The sequence below is a fragment of the Sciurus carolinensis genome, chromosome 8, assembly GCF_902686445.1.
Source record: "Sciurus carolinensis chromosome 8, mSciCar1.2, whole genome shotgun sequence".
Classification (NCBI taxonomy): Eukaryota; Metazoa; Chordata; class Mammalia; order Rodentia; family Sciuridae; genus Sciurus; species Sciurus carolinensis.
Genome location: NC_062220.1, coordinates 6,040,937 through 6,060,307, shown reverse-complemented (window position 1 = coordinate 6,060,307; position 19,371 = coordinate 6,040,937). Strand labels below are relative to the sequence as shown.

At 55.3% G+C, this 19,371-nt stretch overlaps 1 protein-coding gene across 1 annotated transcript; it reads right to left on the bottom strand.

Annotated features, from left to right (window-relative positions):
* Window positions 1-118: 118 nt before the first annotated feature.
* Window positions 119-17,281, bottom strand: Gbx1 (gastrulation brain homeobox 1). The gene is made up of 2 exons (XM_047562214.1): window positions 16,757-17,281; window positions 119-2,544 (listed from the first exon to the last, which is right to left on the bottom strand). Exons 1-2 carry the CDS (start codon window positions 17,268-17,270, stop codon window positions 1,991-1,993), a joined length of 1,068 nt encoding a protein of 355 aa, XP_047418170.1. The 5' UTR covers window positions 17,271-17,281; the 3' UTR covers window positions 119-1,990.
* Window positions 17,282-19,371: the final 2,090 nt, after the last annotated feature.

Here is a 19,371-nt window from a genome sequence, read left to right as displayed (position 1 = left end):
TTGGCAGGCGTGCTTGGCTGGTGCTCTGCACGGGCACCTGCCTACTTGTAGTAAATAACCAAGTAACACTACTCAGAGAGGAAACCAGATTTTATTTCTTTGTCCATGTCCCCTTTGGCAAGGCTCAGAGCCTTACACGTAGATCAGGGCAGAATAGAGACAGGGCTATGGTGTGTGTAGGACTGGGTTCCTGGACTTGGGAAATACTAGCAACAGCCACCTCCAGACCCTCAAGGCAAGCCGCTTGGGCTGGCAGGACCCTGCCTGGCGCAGGCACACAGCCAGAGGAAATGCAGCAGGGGCCTTGGTGGTGGCCGGTCCTTCCAGCCTTTCTGCCCAGCGCTCGCTTGCCCTCCACACTGGACGTGGAGCCAGAGCCTCTGTTCCCTGCTGAAGGGACAACAGCCGTCATTGTCAACCTCTGCCTGACTTACCTCCTCAAAACAACCTAATCCCGTTGGTTCCCTATGCAGGGTGAGTCTAAGGTCCTGGGGGGGTTAGCCTTGGACTTCATACTTCAAGCTGAAATCTGAAGCCCAGCTGAAACTTAGCCCAGGGGCACCGACAACCTGCCCTGTGGGTCACTGCACAGCTGGACCTTTCTTTTGTCACTGACCAGTCACAGCTCCGGGCTGCTTGCCTTGGGAGAAGTGAACCGCCAAGGAGGGGCAGCCTCTGTCTTGCCGTAAGACGAGTCAATGAGACGTTGCCTAGCCCTAGTTCCAGGGCCCTCTGAGGAAGGCACGGGGGCCGGTGGGGCTGGGTTTCCTGCCTCGGTTGAGCCTGCTGTTTTCCTTCTCCAGGGCCTGTTCATACTAGCTCTCCTCCCCAGTCACCATAGCCCAGCTCTTCCCAAGCAGGTGGCCTGCCATGACACCAGCCTCCGCAGGTTTCCCTGCCCCCCCACCTGCAGCTACACAGTGCTGTCTTTACAGCGCTGCTCCCGGTATTTCCTTTGTCCACTGATGCTGTTCCTTAATCTGCTAACGATTCCAATCCCAAAGCCTAGCTCTGTAGTCTCCCCACAGCACACACCCTTCCAGAACCATCACAGACTCGCTCCTGTCCCATCCACCTGGCAGTGACCCCTGCCCCCGTCTTGTTCTGTAACAGGACGGGCTACAGCATCTGACGCTTCGGCCCTCACACCTGAAATGGCAAAGGGCAGCAGAGGCCACTCGGTTGCTGTGTCCTCTGCACAGAAAGCTCAAGGTGCTCACAGGTAGTGTGAGCGAGCCCCACCCCGCCCCAGTCACCGACCGGCTCTACCCGGTTAGCTATCCCGACTGGCCAGCCAGCTAGGGTCAAGTGCTTCATTTAGCCTTAATGCAAATGGGAGTGAGCCTCGCCCTGAAGTCAGCCCTCACCTCTTCCCAAGAGGAGACATCAGAAACGAAGCTGTCCTCTTCACCTGGGGGAGGGAACGGTGGCCGGCAGGAGTACGAGGTGAGGTGTGTGTGGGAGCACGGCCACGCAGGGAGGCAGGGTGAGGGAGCGGCAGTTCCCTGGGAGGCTCCCCGTGGTTGCGGCCATCTCTTCCCGGCCCTGTACTGGAGAGGCGAGGTGCTGCCCGGAGCTGGGCCGAGGATGGATGAACTCAGGCTGAAGCTTGACAAAACGACTTTCCCGCTGCTTCTCAGGAGTGCAGACAGACAGACACGTAGCTCCGTATGTACAGACTTTACATAAAATAAATAAGGAGCTGCCATCCGCCTGGCTGGTGTCGCCCTGGGCTCCTCCATTTGGTCAGGAGCTGTTCCCAGGCATTAGCCACAGAACCTCAGGCCCGGGCATTGAAAACCGCACTGCGTGAGCAGTCCTCCCCGGCCCAGCACCTCCTTAGCGAGTAGAGCCGGAGCCCCGTGACCTTGAAGCCCCTCGTCCTGAAGGTCTCTGGTCTCAGGCTCGGGAAGCCCTCCCCGCCGGGGTCCCTCCGGTCCGCAGAGCCCGGCCAGGGTGGGCGCAGTCCAGCCTCAGATCTGGCCTCGGGTCAGGGCCGGGCCCCCTGCTCCATTTGTTGGTGCTGGCTGCGCACAGCGAACCTGTTGACATGCACAGGTATGGGCACGACGATCTTGGGGTTCCTTACGGGCTCCCCAGAGCGGCTGCTCACGTTGCCAGCTTTGATGCGCTTCCACTTGGCCCGGCGGTTCTGGAACCAGATCTTGACCTGCACCTCGCTGAGCTTGAGCGCGTGGGCGATCTGCGAGCGCTCGGTCAGGCTCAGGTACTTCTTGCAGTGGAACTCCTTCTCCAGCTCCAGCAGCTGCTCGCTGGTGAAGGCCGTGCGCCGCCGCCGGCTCTTCCCGCCAGGCGCGCTGACCCCGGTGGGCGCCGGTGCCCCCTCCTCCGCTCCAGTCCCCAGGCTTCCCTTTAGCTTCGGTTTAGGTCCCAGAAGGGCGCCCGGGCCCCCTGCAGAACTGTCCAGGAAGCTGTCGTCCTCACTGTCACCGCCCGAGCCCTCTTCCTCCTGCTCGCTGCCTGCTGGCTCTCCAGCCGGGGCCTCCAGCTTCTCCTCATCGGAGCTGTACACCTTCCCCTCTGCTGTGGGGAGCGAAAAACCAACGGAGGGGGCGGGAGAGGGCAGGGAAAGACAGGTCGGAGGAGGCCCGTGGAACGTGGCCAGGAGTGGGGGGGCGGCGGGAAGGAGGGACACACGCAAGGGAAGAGGTGGCAGGAGAGGGTCGGGCACGTGGGGTGGGAAGAGGGTCGGGGAGACAACGGGAAGATAGGTATTAACCAGCTCGATGTCACCACAGAAAGGGGGGCAGGCAACGGGAGCGGACAGCGACCCCCCGATGTGCCCACCACCCCATCCCGTCCTCATCACACCCACCGCCCACCTCTCCAAACCCAGTGTCCCTCATACACCAGGCCTCAGGACAAAGCAGGTGGACGCTGGCTCAGATGCTTCCACCACGGGAGGAGGGGAGCACGGGCCTGCTGCTCCCCCCGAGTCCTCATCCAGCCCAGCTGGCAGGAGCTGCCCCCACCACCTTCTGTCTCTCTGACTCCCTCTGCACAGAGAGAGGCCGCAGACCCTCACTCCTGGACGGATCCTTCAGGCTTATCTGACCCACCTCCCTAAATCTGGGTCCAAGACACTCCAAGGACCTGGGAATTGGAGGTCCCCTCTCCAGCTCCCTTCCTGATTCTTAACCAGACTGCCCAGCCAGGACGGGGTCCCTAGCCACATGCCATCTCCTCGTCTGTGGCCAACCTTCCTCCCATCCCCTCGCGATGCTTGTCCTTAATTCTACAGTGACGTACAGGCTTCCCCACCCCTCCTCTCCTGGCCAACACAGCAGTGCAGACAGCAGCTCCTGCTCAGGTTCAGAAGCCCAAGGACCAGAGCTTGACATGGGCTCAGGGCTGGAGGGAATGTGGGAACAGGAGGCGGAAAAAGCAGAAGTGCAATGGGAAAGACGGGGGAGGAAATGTCGAAAAAGAAATTTTGACTCATTTAGTAGATGAGTGATTATTTGTAATCACAGGCACATAAACATTTTAATCCATACATAATGCTAAAATTTAATTCCACCATTGCTTTCAGTCTTACCCACTGACGTGCTCGTCAGGACTGCAAATAATGCATTATAAATGTTTTCAGTGTTCTACAAACCCCCTCATTTTCTGCCCAACAACAGAAAGTCAAAAGGTGATCAATCGATAGGGAGGAACCTGTGAGCCACAGGAAGGGGGCACTCGGGATGTCCCTCGTCGCACAGCCGCTCCGAGTGGAGAGTACAGCTGAATTGGTGTGAGGAGCCGCAGGACACTGACCTCAGGTGGGCGGGGCTCGTCCTGTGTTACGGACCCTCCCCACCTGCCTGAGACCCAGAAGCTTCCAGATCTCATCTGCTGGTCCCTCACTGCTCCAGGGCACACCTGCTCTTTCTCAAGAGTTAAGCTGACATTCTCCCTAGAGGCCAGGATGTCAGGCCCTGTCACCATTGCCCCCACAACTCGCCTCGGCTCCCTGCCCACCCCTCCCCTCTGCCCTATTCCCAGGTTGACCAGCCACGGTTCAGGCTCAGTCCTGAGGCTCCCAGCACCGTGCGCTGATGGGGTGGGGGTGCCAGCCACGGGCCACATGCTTCCCAACACCCACCTCATCTCATCCCTGGCCACGTCTGTTTTGCTTCCTGTAAGATCTTCAGCCTGGGTTCCCCCCTTCCTCGCACGAGGGCTCTTCCCCACACTGCTGTCCACTTCCACAGAACTGTCCTTTCCTCTCAGTGGAACTCCATCCTCCTGTATTCAGACCAGACCTGGAGCCGCCCTCCACTCCTCTCATGATGCACGTCCACTCACGAATCCGCCTTTCAAATACACCCAGAGCTGGACGCCTTCTCCCTGCTGCCTCTGGTCCGAGTTGCCACCCCGTAACTATCAGTGACCTCTTCTCCTAGCTGGCTTCCTGGCCTCTGCGCTCACCCCTCGTCCTTCCCTGTTTGGAATCCTACCTCCACCTGGATCTCTGCCCTGCCTGCTTCCCTGCTCCTCCAGGGAGAGCTTCCTGAGTGTCCCCTTGGGATTGAGACCCCAACTCTCCGGATCTCCCCTCTGACCTGTCTGTCGCTGTGGTACACCCACCACCTTTATTCCTTCTTTCCACTGGCAGCCTCTTCCTATGAGAATATGAGCTTCGTGAAGACAGGTATTCTAGATGTTTCGTTCACTGTATCCTCAGCATCTTAACAATGATCTGCGTCGAGTAGGCACTCAATAAATAGCAGCTAAATAAATGATATCCAGCAACCACACGTCTGCTCTCTGCCTCTCCGTCTCTCTTCCATCTCTGCTGCTTCCTCTGCCAAGCCTCTCTATCACCCCAGCTCCAGTGCCCATAAGACACCTCCACGGATACCCTACCCACTGCCCAGCAGGCCTCGGGCCTCATGCACACAGGAAACCCACCGGATCCCAGGAATCTACTTGATGCTGAAAACAGTGAAGGACAATCCCAACGCCATCACTAAATCCTCTGACTTTAATTCTTAAAACATACCGTGGAGTCAATAACAGGAAGAATGACAAGAGCTCATAAAACTCAGCCCAGTAAGAGACGATTTTAAACAGTGCTAAAAAGGCAGAAACTGGATTTCAGGGCTTGAAGGATGGAACCCTTTAGTACAGCACCAAGCACCCGGGGCGTCCCATCAATCTAAGCCGATGATGGCTGAGATGAGCTCCCGGTTCTGGATCCGGCAGAGCCCTCCCGAGATCACCTCATCCATCCCTCTGTCTTCAGACATCAGCAAAATGGAGCCCACACGAGGAGGCCACCTCAGGACTGCTCCGAAGGCCTTCCAAGGAGCACAGGTTTAGTCTCTTGTTTCCATCCCAGTGGGGCACAGAGCAGCAGGGGCAAGAGTGTCTCCGTGCGCCTTTATGATCATGACACTGAGGACTCAGATAAGAGACGCCGAACGGAACGGGTGGGGGAGGGCGATGGGCACCAGGAGAGGCAAGCACAGCCACACGTCTGTCTCAGCGGAGCTCGTCGGGACAATGCAGCAGCCCGGCCAGGAGTGGGAGAGAGGAGGAAAGGCCAAGCAGGGCCGCGAGGCTGCAGAGAAGTGGGGTGAGGACGGCTGGGAAAAACATGCTCGACCAGACAAAGAAAGGGTTGAAAAGTTTCAAGAATGGAGAGAAAAGAGGCCGCCACTGGAGGAGAGAGCCCCACCTTTTCTACCCAGAATAGTGGTGCATTGGGAGCAAAGGAAGATGCCACTGCTCTTTGCTCCACCAGCAGGGGGAGCTGCAGAACCCCACAGCCAAAGCCCAGTGTGTGGCCCAGGAAGGCTGAGCCAAGGCAGCAGGCCCTAACGGCTGAAGAAATGCCAACTGTTTTCTTTCTTTCTCTTTTTGTGGTACTGGGAATTGAACCCAGGCATGCTCTACCACTGAGCCACACCTCCAGTTTGTTTGTTTGTATGTTTTTTTTCCTGAGACAGGACCATCTCATTAAATTGCTTAAGCTGGTCTCAAACTTGAGATCCTCCTGCCTTAGCCTCCTGAGCTGCTAGGATTACATGTGTCACCATGCTGGGTCAAATTATTTTATCCAATACTTATGAATATTAGTGATAAAAGAGTCAAGCAAAACCAAAATGTTACTTAAACTTCTGTTGTTGACTAAAAACCAACAGAAATAGCCAACCCTTTTGAGAAAATTTCTATTCACAAAATTTGATTTACAGTACTTGGATTTGGTAGATAGAATATCCATAAAAGCAAATTTCCAATTGCAGATGTTGTCATTGGTTGATATGAACAACAACAAAATAAACCAAACCTGATAGACAAAAAAAGACTTCATTGGAAATTTTACTTTGCAAATAATCATTCTGAAAAGAACACCATCAGCAAAATCAAAATCTTAAAATTGGGAAGCATTTGACGGTACTAGATAGGGAGCCAAACAGGAGGAAAGGTCCTGTCCTTTGTGTGTGGGAACGTTACTGGCACCAGGGTTGAGTATGCTGGGTTCCCTGAGCCTGCAGGAGAGCGTGGTCTGTCACCAGGGAATGGCTGGGGCAGGCGGGAGACAGCGTTCCTGATGCTGTGGTCTGAGAGACAGATGTCACGAAGGGTGACCCGCGATTGCGCACAGAGTGGACGCAGCCTTGCTCGGGCTTCAGGATGAGCCTGCAGGGGCAGCTTCCAGAGGAAGGCCAGCAGCTCCAGGGCACAGAGGTCCAGTGTGGAGCCAGGTCAGGCTGGGAAGGACAGGGAGGGTGGCAGACCCCATGGAAGATACTGCCCAACAGAGAGAGCACAGCACCGCTCACACAGAGGGGAGGGAGTCCTGTGGTCAGAGTCACCAAGGAAGACGGGAAGCCACTGAGGGAGTGAAGGGTCCCTTTAGACTCCTGGCCCCAGGAATCCAGCTGGCTCCCGTGCTGTCCCTCACTCATCCAGTCTCTGGCCCCTGCCCTGTTATCATAGAAAATCAATGTCCTTATTAAGGCGAGGCATCCCTCACTCCTGTCTTCTCTCACCTACTTCACACAGCAGCCCGCCGCGTTGCTGGGACACAGAGCCTCCTCCTGATCCTCCAGGCCAGCCACTGCTTTCCCTGTGGGTCTGGAGGTGGGAGAAGGGCTGGGGAGGTAGTCCAGTGCAGAGCACTGTCCCCAGCATCACCACCAGCCCCTGGAGAGGTGGGAGAAATCACAGGCCATCTGCCATTGGTCCCAGACCTCAAGACGGTTCGTCGCCATGCCCAGCACCTGAGGCTCTCTTCTGAGACAGCAGCTTCTCCTCTCACTGGAGGCCACCAGCGCCCTTCCAGGGGGTCTGCACTCCTCCCGTGAGGGCCGCCCTCCTCTAACTTCGGGTGCATAAGGAACAGTCACTTCTTCCTTCCTTCCTTCCCTTCTTCCCTCCCTCCCTCCTTCCTTTCTTCCATTCTTTCTTTCTTGTGGTAGATATTTTTAGTTGTAGATGGCACGATACCTTTATCTTATTTATTTCATGCGGTGCTGTGGCTCGAGCCCAGTGCCTGGCACGTGCTAGGCCAGCTCTACCGCTGAGCCGCAGACCTGGCCCTCTGCAGCGTCCTACTCCAAATCCACGCAAGGATTCTCTCCACCGCTGCCTTCCGGAGGCCTTCCCGGTTCATGACAAGCTCAGAGCGCCCTTGCATGACCCCTGGGGATTTCACCCAAAGGGGCTTAACCACTGAGTGACACCCCAGCCCCTTTTTTGGGTGGAGGTGGCACACCAGGGATTGAACTCAGGGGCACTCCACCACTGAGTCACACCCACAGCCCTATTTTGTATTTTATTCAGAGTTAGGGGCTCACTGAGTTGCTTAGCGCCTTGCTTTTGCTGAGGCTGGCTTTGAACTCGCCATCCTCCTGCCTCAGCCTCCTGAGCAGCTGGGATGACAGGTGTGCACCAGCCTGGCTTTAACTTTTCAAAACACTTTCCACACTTATTATCTTCCTCTATCTTCAAGCAACTCACTGAAGTGACCTGATCTACTGTTACTGTTAGATATAATACAGAATTAGTAACCTTATTTCCCAGTGAAGAAAACGGAGATTCAGGAAGACCAAGTGATTTTCCTGAGTCACATAACTAGAGACACAGCACCTGGTCTCCAAAATCTCCAGCCTCCTCCGTCCTTTCCAGTAGATGTCCCACCCCCTCCCACCTGAGGTAACACTCTCCCGACAAGCGGATACACTTCTCAAATCCCAAGCTGGTCGCCCTCCCGCTTCCCTCATCCTGCAGGCTGTGGCCCAACCATCAGCCCCTGCTCCCGTGCTCAGTGAAGACTCCAGGAGCTGCCACCAGGAGGCCGGGCTGGCCCAGCTCTGCCCTGAGACAAAACCCCATCAGATCTGGCTCCTGATGTCTTCTGTCCTGTTTGTGGGATGTAATGTCACATCCCTTTTATTTGAAAACATATTTTCTAACTTGAAAAAGAATGTGGCCAACTATGGAAATGGTTCCCTTGGAACGCCACTTTCCGGTAGCTCCTACCTCTCGGCCGGGCTCCTCTCGATGTGGGCATCAGAGCAAAGGGCCAGCTCGCCGAGGGGTGTGCCTTGGTCAGCCTGCCTCCCACCACCTTGCTCCCTGGATCCCTGTCCCTCCCTGATTCTCTGGACCAATGACGGGCAGTGGGGCAGCCAAGCCTCCCCAAGAGAGCTGAGGCCCGTTCCCGCCCTCTCTCTGGGCTCAGCCTCCGGCTGCTTCCTCCTGCCAGGTCCCTCCTCACTGTGTTCAGTGACAGCAGTCCTTCCTTTAGGGCTCAGCTTGCCCCTTCCTGCCCAGTGGTGGGTCTTCCAGCTGTGCCCCGGCCCTGGGGACACCAGTCCTTCTGGGGTTGGAAAACACCAGGGTCCTCACTGGGTCCTCACCTGTGAATGTTCCAGCTGCCTGTGTGGTGGCCTCCCTGCCTCTCAAGCACATGAAGGGGCTTGTCTTGAGGAGAGAATGAAGCAGAGAGGGAGTGGGACAGACCCCACCACGTCGTTCCCATTTCTGGATCCACAGGGCCGCTTTGCGATCACATGAATCCATAACCCCTCATCTTAGTCCAAATGAAGGATGAGCTACCATCACAAGCAGCTGCAAGGACCTAAGTGCCAAGCTGTCATGGGAGCCATGATGACCACCTGCTCAGGGAGGAGAGCCTCCCCCGCCTACACCCCTCCCACCATAGTGACCCCTCCATGTCCCCCAGAGCTATTCCTAACAGCACCACCCAGAGCTCCCCCAGTCTGAAATTCACTTGGTCTTTTAAGAAACTCTTTAATCCATCTGAGGATGAATTAGTTTACTCCAATGGTTTTGCTCCTCACAGAGATCCTATGAGGGAAGAGGAATCTTGGTGAAGAAAAAACGAGAAACATTTTTTTTAATGGAGAGGAAGGGAGAACAGGCCCCACGGGCATAGCAGAGGGGCTCTGAGCAGTCGGGGATCTTCAGGGGGCACCAAAACATGAGACCCAAGAACCCAGAGGAAGGAGAAAGAGCCAGAGACCTTGGAAACTCACCAGCCTGACAGTAGGGGTTCTGCCCTGGCCAGCCCCATAGGAACAGCCCTCAGACTTCCACACCCTCCATCCTGGCCCAGAACACCTGTCCTTCACAGCACATGGTCAGCAACCCACACTGTCCCCAGTACACAGAGCCCTCCAGCTGAATCCCGGCAGGCTCCACACCTATTCCAGAGCAAGGACAACAAGGATACTTTCTTGTGCACCTATTACTCTCAGGACACGGCACAAAGATCTCATTTGGGCCACAAGACTGTGAGCAAGTCTTATTGCCCTCACTTGACTGTGAGGACATTGGAATGGCCCAGATCAAGATTCTGCTGCAGACCACAGAGACCTGCACCCAGCTCTCTGGACCAAAGCCAGTCCCTGCCTCTGCTCCCACCATGCCTCTTCACTCACATTTAAGGTCGAGAGACTTGTCCTAAGGTCACCCCCACGGAACCACTGTACCACATGGAGGAAGACCAGAGGCCAGAAACTGATTCCACAGCGCGATTTCCTTTTTACTTCCTTTCTTTACGTACTGGTACAGGGGATGGGACCCAGGGGTGCTTTACCACTGAGCTGTCTCCACTCCTTTTCATTTCTTATTTTGAGACAGGATCTTGCTCAGCTGCTGAGGCTGGCCTCAAACCTGCGATCCTCCTGCCTCACCTCCAGCGTCACCACACCTTCTTCTCACCACTTCCTTCCTCACCGGGTAACTTTGGTCACGACTGATCCTAACCCTTTGGCATAGACAACATCTACTTCAATGTCCCTCATGTTTTCCTCACTGGTTTCATGTGACGGCTGCACACAGCCAAAGCTTGGGTGCCTCCTCCCCACCCCTGATGACGAGGCTTTCCTCACCTAAGGGTCAGACCTAATTTCACCCCACAACACACTGCCGGCCTGCCTGCTCCTCCTCTACCACCCGGCACTAGGAAGCATAAAATCTCCCTGGCCCTTGGCTCAGGGGCCTTTTGTAAAAATAAACAAACATGCAGAGGACCAGGTTGGATCACCATCACCTCAAAGAAATACAAGGAGATGGGGAGAAAAAGAGGGAGGGAGGGAGGAGTCATTAATAAAGCATCCTGATGGGTAGAACAGAATGCGCGAGCAGGAAACAACCTCGGGGACCACCTAATTCAAACCCTCTTCCTGATGCCCAGGTGGGCAGGTGGGAGTCAGCCACACTCGCTCCCTATGGACTCGAGCATCTAGGTGTGACTCTTGGAATCACAATCGTCCCAGCACAAAGCACCTCTTACCTTCCTCTTGGGACAACACCCCTCCTCCTGCTTCCAGCCACTGCCTCCCTCTCCCCTGCCCTGCGCAGAGTCCCGCCCTCTTGGCGGCTCCTAGCATCAGCCCACCATCTCCGCAGTTCAGCTGAGAAACTGGCCTGGCCAGCCCGGCTCTCCCCAGGCCTGCGTGGTGTTTCCTGCTCGTGACCCTGGTCCCCACAGCTTCCCACAGCCCTCTGCTCTGCTCATCCACGAGGACCAGCCCCCTTGCTAGCCAGGCTGTCTCTTCCCACTACCCCTGAATTCAACCCGACCGGCCACTCTCGTGACCCAGCAAATCCAGGCATCCCTCTCCCCACCACCCTCTCTTCCAATCAGCACCCGCACCAGGGCCAGGTTCCTCTAGACCGGGAATCTCCCCAGGCCACCTAACTCCCAGGAGAGGACTCCCACCCTTCCGCACTGCTCAGAGCTCAGAGCACGGGCCTCCGTGGCGGGCTTGCAGCTGGCTTCCACTCGGGGTTGCTGCTTTCCTACCCCAGCCTGGGAATGTCCTCGTGCCTGCTAAACAAAGTTCTCTCCTCCTTCCAAGCCCTTTCCTCCTCCTCCTGCCTGTCCAGCTCTCTCTCTGCACAGCGACTCCACCGCTTCTCTCCCTCCATCTCCTGAGTCCAAATCAGTTTTAGAGAAAAGATCCTTCCCCCATTGCTTCCAAGGTGGAAGTCCAACTGATGGCTTCCTCCTGAAATGTTCATCTCAGTGCAGGGCACTTGGCTCATAATGTCACACTCCTCCTTCTTTCCCATTAAAATATCCTCACTCATGATTCCGATTATTGCCTCTCTCCCACTATGCCCAGGACAGACCCACGCCCATCACTCTGAGCAGAATTCTCCTCTGCATCATCTGATATCTACCTGTAGACACATGCATGCTGCTGCAGAGGGCCCCTTCCCCACCTCCCCAAGTGCCACCTTCACTGTGGCACGTGGCAGCCCAGCATCCTGCTCAGTCCTCCGATGACTGCCCTTCACTGTGGATCTGTCTCTCCATAGGGACCCTTCATCCTCTTTTTTGTGCCCAAGTGCCTTTGGCAGGCAGAGACAGCCCACCTACCCTGCCTCAGGATAATGCTTTTAGGTGCATAGCATAAAACACACAGATTATATTTGAACTCAATTATATTATTACAGTTACCAGACATTTAAAACTGAATTTGTGATATACTCATGGTTTTAATATTTTAAATAAGATTCTTCCAATAATTACAAATGTACATGAAAATAACTGTGATTTCTTTCTTTCTTTCTTTTTCTTTTTCTTCTTTTTGAATTTTGAGACAGAGTCTTGCTAAGTTGCTGAGGCTGTCCTCCTGCCTCCGCCTCCTGAGTTGCTGGGGTTATAAGTGTGCAACACCATGCCCAGCTATGTCTGTGATTTCTAGCAATATCAAAAACCTCATGTGTTGCTGAAACTCGGATGATTTTGGCCTACATTCATAATTAAAGAAAGACCAAATTTCAGCTAGAAGTTAGTACAGTAAAGATGTCATTTTCTCCCACCCATAGTTGACAACTCCTCTGGCAGAAAGCTCCCCAGATTCTGTGGCGATCCCTACTTTAACCACAGAATTTCAGGATGCTAACAACCACCCGAAGGAAGGCTTGTGGTCCCCACCAGGACACTGGAGCCTTGGAGGTTACAGGACTGTGTCTCTCCAAGTACCCAGAACGCACTAATCCAGGAACGGACACACTAATCTTCCCTGACTAACAGTGGTGTGCCGGTCACAGAGTCAAGAGTGCAAAGCTGAGACTTGAGCCCAAGTGTCACAGATCCTTGGAAAACACCCCTTCCATCGCATGAGTGCAGCACTTAGCTTTCTCCATGTCTCACTGTGCGCTTCCCTCAAAAGTTCTAGGAACACAAAGTCTGGGTGTCCCCATCACCTCCAAAACATCTCCTCCGTGTCTAGCAAGAGACACGTCCCAGTGCCACTTCCTGTTTTCCTGTCATGGGTAGACACTGGATCTTGACGTTCATAATAGACGCCCATTCAGAAATCACCCACTGGTCAGCTAGAATGCTCCGAGCTGTAATCAGGTGCTTGGCTCAAGGCCATCCGCTCTCAAAGACCATCTTCCCTGGGTGTCGCATGGTCTCCTGCACCATGATCACTAGTGCTGTGATTTCTAATCAGAAATTAGCAAAGCTTCTTCTGTCTGGTTTTTAAACAGCACTCACGACACTGACATCTCTCAGGCTCTTTCTTCCACGTCACCCCGGCTGTGGCTGCTTTCATTTCTCCACAAGCCCAGCACGGTATCATCCCTCCTGTGTCCCCACGCCCGTCTGACAATATACATGGAGCACCTACCCTCCCGAACGTCCCAGCATGTGCACCAGGCAACCGGCCCTCTCTGCAAGTGAGTCACTGCTCTGGACACTCCCAGTTTCAAGTTTTCTTTTGCTGTCCCTAACAGACAGCTCTTCCCATCGCTCCCCAGCACACAGCCTCCTCTCTGATGTGCACCACCTGCACACAGTCAGCTCAGTGGCTCACAGAGCGCACGCCCTTCAGATTCAGAGCATCTCCCATCCCACTCAGTTCGGCTCTGTCCCTCCCGCGTCCAGAACTCACTGTTCTCTTCTCTCCATTGCTCTGTGCGTGGAGGACTCGTTCTCCACCTGCCCACGGCTCCTTCTAGTTTCACCTAACTTTGTTCTTAGAACTCTCTAGATGTATTATGTTAAGTCAGGTCACCTCCAGCCACATGCTGCTACTGAACACCTGAAACACTGCTGGTCTGGACTGAGCTGTGCTGAGAGTCTAAAATACACACTGGAGTCCAAGGACTTAGTATAAAAAGAGCATATAAAATATCTCACTTAAAACGCTCATATGGATTAATGTTGAAATTATTTTGAACACACTGTGTTAAATAAGATGTATTTTTAAATTACTTTTACCTGTTTCTTTTATCTATTTAACGTGGCTAATAAAAACCTTTACATTACGTGCTCGGCTTACACACACTTCTACTAATCCACACGCTTTGGGCTCTTCTGTTGATGTGTACTTTTTTCCCAGTGCTGGGGATGGAACTCAGAACCTCAGGCATGCTAAGCAAAGTACTCTACCCCCAAGCTACACTTCATATTTTAATCTTCCCTTCCAGTTCAAAATTTTCTCCTCTTTAGCATCCAACAAAAAGACTTGCTCACGAGTCCCCTGCTCCCCACGTGCCAAACCTAGGATTCTTTTCAATCAACCGTTCTCAGTATCTTTCTACCCCGTATTTCTATGTGCCTGCTAAGATAACTTCTGCCCCTGCAATCAAATCATAATGAAGTTCTGTTTTTTTCCTCCATCAAGTCTCGTAGAGGGTGGATTCCGTCTTCACTCTCAGTCAACTTAAAAAAAAAAAAAAATAGTCCCTGCAATTCCCAAAGAAAAGGCCTTCACTCACCATTCTCTAAACTGGTCCGTCACCCCTACAGGTTCACTCAAAGGGACTGGTAACAGTAACACGCTGAACAAATACAAATGAATAATTGCAGCCCGATGTCAGCACACTCCACTAGGAGAGCAGTTCCTCTCTGCCAGTTTAGAGGCTGCATTCTTTCCCCGGACTCTTCTGCCATGGAGGGTTCAGTCCCATTATTCCCACAGAGAAGTCTTACTTTATCCCAAATACCCCAGCATCAACCCAACTGGAGTGCTGGTTTTCCCACTGTTAAAGGTGGGCCGTGGCCCATCGCTTCCCAGATGGATTTTATGCCTAATGTTTCTGGTACTGCATTTCTTCTCAGTCATCTCAGGAAAACCCACAACTGGGGAAGCAGGTGTGAGTGGCCGTTTCTTCTGAAGGCTGCGTCCTTGCTGCTCAGCCGGCACCTGGCCCAACCCACCGTGCATCTCCCTGGGCTGAGGAAGGACCTCCAGCCCTGGCAAGGTCTCCCTGACCATGCTTAGCAACGGAGCCCAGGCCCACCCTCCAAGAACAACACACGTTTTGCTTCCAACACTTTCCCAGGATGAGGATCTCCCCTTCATCACTTCCACGTAAATTCCAGTTTCCCATCATCCAGTATTGAAAGCCCTTTAAGGACAATTACTCCTAGAGTTCAAACTTTATCCCTTGCCTCCACTCTTTTCCTTTGCAACTCTCCACTCCTCCCAGCACAGGAACCTTTTGCACATGCACACACACTTCTGCTCTGGTGGAATTGCTTGCTTTTCATGCAGCCCTGTCTAGAGACCCTCTGCTGACAGCCCCCTCGTTTCTTCATCTCTTTTGATGTCCCGGGACTCAGCTCATTTCTTCCTCCTGCCCTCTATTCTTCCCTCAATATTTCTCTTACAATTTTACTCACCTCTGGTTATTCCTCTCTATCAAGGTCTTGTTTGGTAGCCAATATTCAATCTTCTTCAAGAAAGCCCCCATTATACAAAAAGGTCACAAGAAGAACAGAGGCTTCCTCAAGGCGGAGACAAGCTGCTGTCCTCAGGTCTACTCCACCTGGGGTCTCCCTCTAGCTCGTCTCTTTCCTAGGTGTGTCTGCTCTGCCTCCAGATTCTACTGCCTCCATAGCCCTCCTTTGATGACCTGTCCTCCTGCCTTTTCTGCCTTAGGACCATACTATTCTAAGAATCCTGCTCATCCTTCCTTCTTTAGATCCCCCGCTGGCTTCCAGACCCCCACCCTCTTATCCTGGGGCACTTCCTCTCATCTTCAGGTGTGCTCTGTCTTCCCCGTCCTCCTTGGGAGATGCTGTTCTGACTTCCTGGTATCCTTTTGGTCTAGCCAGGTATGAAAAAAGAAAACAAGAATTGAATCCTCAAAGCCAAAATGCCCAGAACTGAGACAGAGGGAAAGACAGGCTCTGTGGCAGTCCTCAGAGTCCAGAAGAGTGATCAGCCCTTTGGATAATTTCAGGGAGATCCAAGAATTGCCTTTCTTTGGCCAAGGATGCTTGTTTCCTCCAGAGTCAGCCCCCAGGTCTTCTGGGGCCCTCTCTACCTACTAAGCTGGATACAGTGAGTGTGTGAACAAAGGCAAATTCATCCGTGCCAAGGAAGTTTAGACTTCACAGTCCCACACTTTTATGTGACCCCTATTTTACTTAAATAAGGTCTGCCAAATTATATAAGCATCAGATCTCAGAACACCTAGATCTACCTGAGGAGAAAGCTCTTCTGGCTCTGAGGGGCTAAGGACCAATAACAAGGACAGGAGGGTTCTAAGTGAGCTGATTTTAAGCACGGTTCCATTTAATATACTGGCTCCTGGATCCATGGAGAATTCAGGGCTCTGAGCTGCATCTCAGCCAGATTCTCAACTATGGGTCTTCAGGCCACACCCAATTCAGCCCAGTCTTCAGCCTCTCCTGCCTCCCATCACCTGCGGGTAGTCCCTCTACCTGGTTCCTCAAGGTTCAGCTCTAAACCTGTGGGTTCAGGACTGACCTCTAGGCTAAGGTGAAGCCACAGACACGTTGTGACCCTCCCTCTGCACCTGCCACCGCACAGCCCATGCTGACCATCTATCTGTACTGGAGGTCAATACCATCCTCTCCTCCGAAGGCAGACGAGCCCTTCCTACTATACTGACAGCTTCCGAACACGCCCTCACCCAGGGGCCCTACTGGTGCCCCCAGGAATCCCAACCTTGTCGCTTCTCTACTCCTGGCAGAGGAGAAAAAAGACCCAATTCTAGGAAGGCGACAGGGCGAGGCCCGGGGGCTGGAATGCCGAGAGGAAAGACACAAATTTGGAAGAGAGTGCTGGGAAATCTTTGGCTAGGCTTCGGCGCTCTGGGGACAGAGCAGGGTGGGTCTGGGGACCTAGAGGTCCTGTGTTTGGAACTGAACCGGAGTCGGGTCCGCAGAGTCCGCGTGCGACCTGGGGTCCGAAGCCGCAGGACTCCAGGCAGGTCCCGGGGTTCCGAGCCAGGTGCACTGGCCTCCCGCCCGGCGCCCTGGTGGCCCCGCACTTACCCGGCAGACTTGGGAAAGTCTCTGAGAAGTGCGCAGGCGGGGGCGGCGGGGGCTCTGCCACTTTCTCCCGGGCCGGCAGCAGCTCGTCGGCTTCCAGCCCGCCCTCCGGGCGTCGGCCGCCCTGCTCCGGGTTGTTTCGCGCGGCGGCGGCGGCGAGCTCCGGGGGCCCGTAGAAGGCGTCGGGCGGCTCGGCGAAGCTGGGCAGCGCGGTGGTCAGCGCCACCATCGAGGGCACGGCCTGGCCCAGCCCGGCGCAGAAAGTGTTGGTAAGGCGGCCGGCGAAGGAGGCGAGCGGGGCGAGGGGCGGGAGGCCGGCGGGCAGCGGCGCGGGAGCCAGCGCCTGCGGCAGCACGAGCGGCCGGTAGGGCATGAACATGGGGTAGCCAGTGTAGAGCAAGTGGCCGGAGCGCGGCGGCGGCGGGCCGATCAGCGAGTCGATGGAGAAGGCAGTGCCCGGGCCCCCGCCGCCCCCGCCGCCGGCCCCCGGGGCGCCGCCGCCTCCGGCTCTCTGCATCGCGCCCGGAGCTGCGGCCGCCCCGGGGCGCTCCCCTCCGGGCGCCGCCGTGCGCCCCGCGGCTCGGGCGCCCCGCGCGGACACGCAGGGCTCGCTCCTGGCTCCCGGGCCGAGGTGGCGGCGGGGCGCGGGCTCGGCGCAGTGTGGCTCCGGCGCCGCGCTCCCTCTCATAAGGAGGGAGGGGGCGGGCGGGCGGGCTGGGGGTGTCGCCCTCCGGACTCATCCATCTTCCTCAAATTACGCTTCACTTCCTCCCTCCGCCCGCCGCCGCCGCGCCCGGCTCCAGCTCCCTCCGCGCAGCCGGTTCCCAGCGGCCCGGCCGGCCCGGGACCCCGCCCGCCCCCCGCGGCCCAACCAACTATTATTAATGGAGATTGATGAGGCCGGACACGCCGCTTTGTGAAAGTTTGCGGCCGACGAGAAGGCGGCGGCAGCTGCCGGGCCGGTCCCCTCCCTGCCGCCAGCCTGCCCCCACTCATCCCGCAAGCTCGGGCTCGGCCCGGCTCGGCGGGCGAGCGGGTGGCGGTCCGGCGTGGACCGGGCAGCGGGCCTGGGCGTGGACGCGGCGCGGGCGGCCGCCGGGAGGGTGCGCTGGAGGGGCGGGCAGAGCCCCAGCGCCCGCAGCCCGCAGCAGCCCGCCGCCCTCCGTCGGGCCCCGGGCACGCCTCCCCGTCCCGGACGCCCCTTCTGCGGGCGCGGGAGCGCAGGACGTGGTCACCCCCGGAGAAGTCCGACGCGCGGGCGGGACAGCACCTCCCCGGAGAGAGCGGGGCTGAGGGCGGCGGGACGGCAGGGGGCGCGCTCTCCCCCAGCGCCGCGCGCGGCGTAGGGCCACTCGTGTGGGGCCCTTTTCCTCCTCTGTCGCGTCTTCCCCACCCCATTAGCACGCTGTCCCCTGATCTTTATTCTCTAGGCATTGGCTCTTCCCCGTCTCCCTCACTCCCTCCTCTGTGGCCCATGGTCTCTTATTCTCTCTGGGTAATTTCCTCGAGTGCCCACACTGTGCCAAGTACTTACCATTCCTTCACCTTCCCCCTCCTCCTTTCTACCATCCTTTACATTCTTTTCCTTCCTCCTACTCTTCTTCCCTTTCCCGCCCTCGTTTTTATTCCTAGTCCTCTATTTGATTAGCTGTTTCCCATCTCATTCCCTATCCCAGTGCGACTCATTTTTTCTCATTGCTCGCCTGTATCTGTACCTCTTGTCCGTGTGTCTGTCTGTTTCCCTCCCTCACTCTCGCCCTCTCTCTGCTATTAATTTCCCTGATTGGCTCCCCGGCTCCAGCGCCGCTGATGAGCCCTATTCATTCCCGGGCCTGACACTCTCCACCTGCCCTGGCTGATTGCTGGGGGCTGGCCCCAGGAGTGCTGATGAGCCCCAAGGGTCAGCAGCGCTAATTATCCGCTAATTGCGGATGACTCTGCTCACCTCCCCTGTTCTCAGACACAGAAATGGTAGGGCCTTTGACTGGCCCCCTCCTCCTGATTCCCAGCAGTAGAGTTGTCAATCTAGATGCAAAAGTCATAGGCACTTTGGCTTGATAGGCACCTCAGGTCAATTGTCAAGAAAGAGACTTGAGATAAGCAAGTCAACAGAAGAGAGACCTGAGCTTCAGGACACAGAGGAAGCCTGGTCAGCTAAAATGAGTGTGTTGGATGAGTAGGAAACTGTTATTCAGGTGAGGCCAGGGAGAACCAGGCTAGTTAAAATGATTAACAGAAAAGCCAGACAAGTTTGGAAAACGCAATTTAAGTAGGGGCAAAGGGTTTGGCTTAGGTAGGAAGGAAAACCTAGGACAAAGAGCTCCAGAGTTGCCACACCAGGACACAGCAGGGCAGGAGGGAATACTGGGTCTCGCTGACATTTGTTCCAATCAGGAGTGTTGTGTTGGCCTAATGAACACAGCTAATATCAGGTTGATATATTTAAAATCAACACCCTGAAAGACACTATCACCACAGTGGCGCAGAGGAAGCGTGCAGGACTCAGAAGGAAGCTTCCTCTGGTTATGCCTTGATTGACAATTCATCAAAAAGGTGAACAGAAAAGAATATTATTTCCATATAGTTTTGATCTGCCCTGGGCTGTACATTAAACTCAA

Excerpts from the sequence above, each read along its gene's own strand:
- Gbx1 (XM_047562214.1), bottom strand. The coding sequence starts at position 17,270 with ATGCAGAGAGCCGGAGGCGGCGGCGCCCCGGGGGCCGGCGGCGGGGGC. Across the intron at positions 2,545-16,756 it reads GACTTTCCCAAGTCTGCCGG|CAGAGGGGAAGGTGTACAGC; the intron begins GTAAGTGCGGGG and ends CGCTCCCCACAG.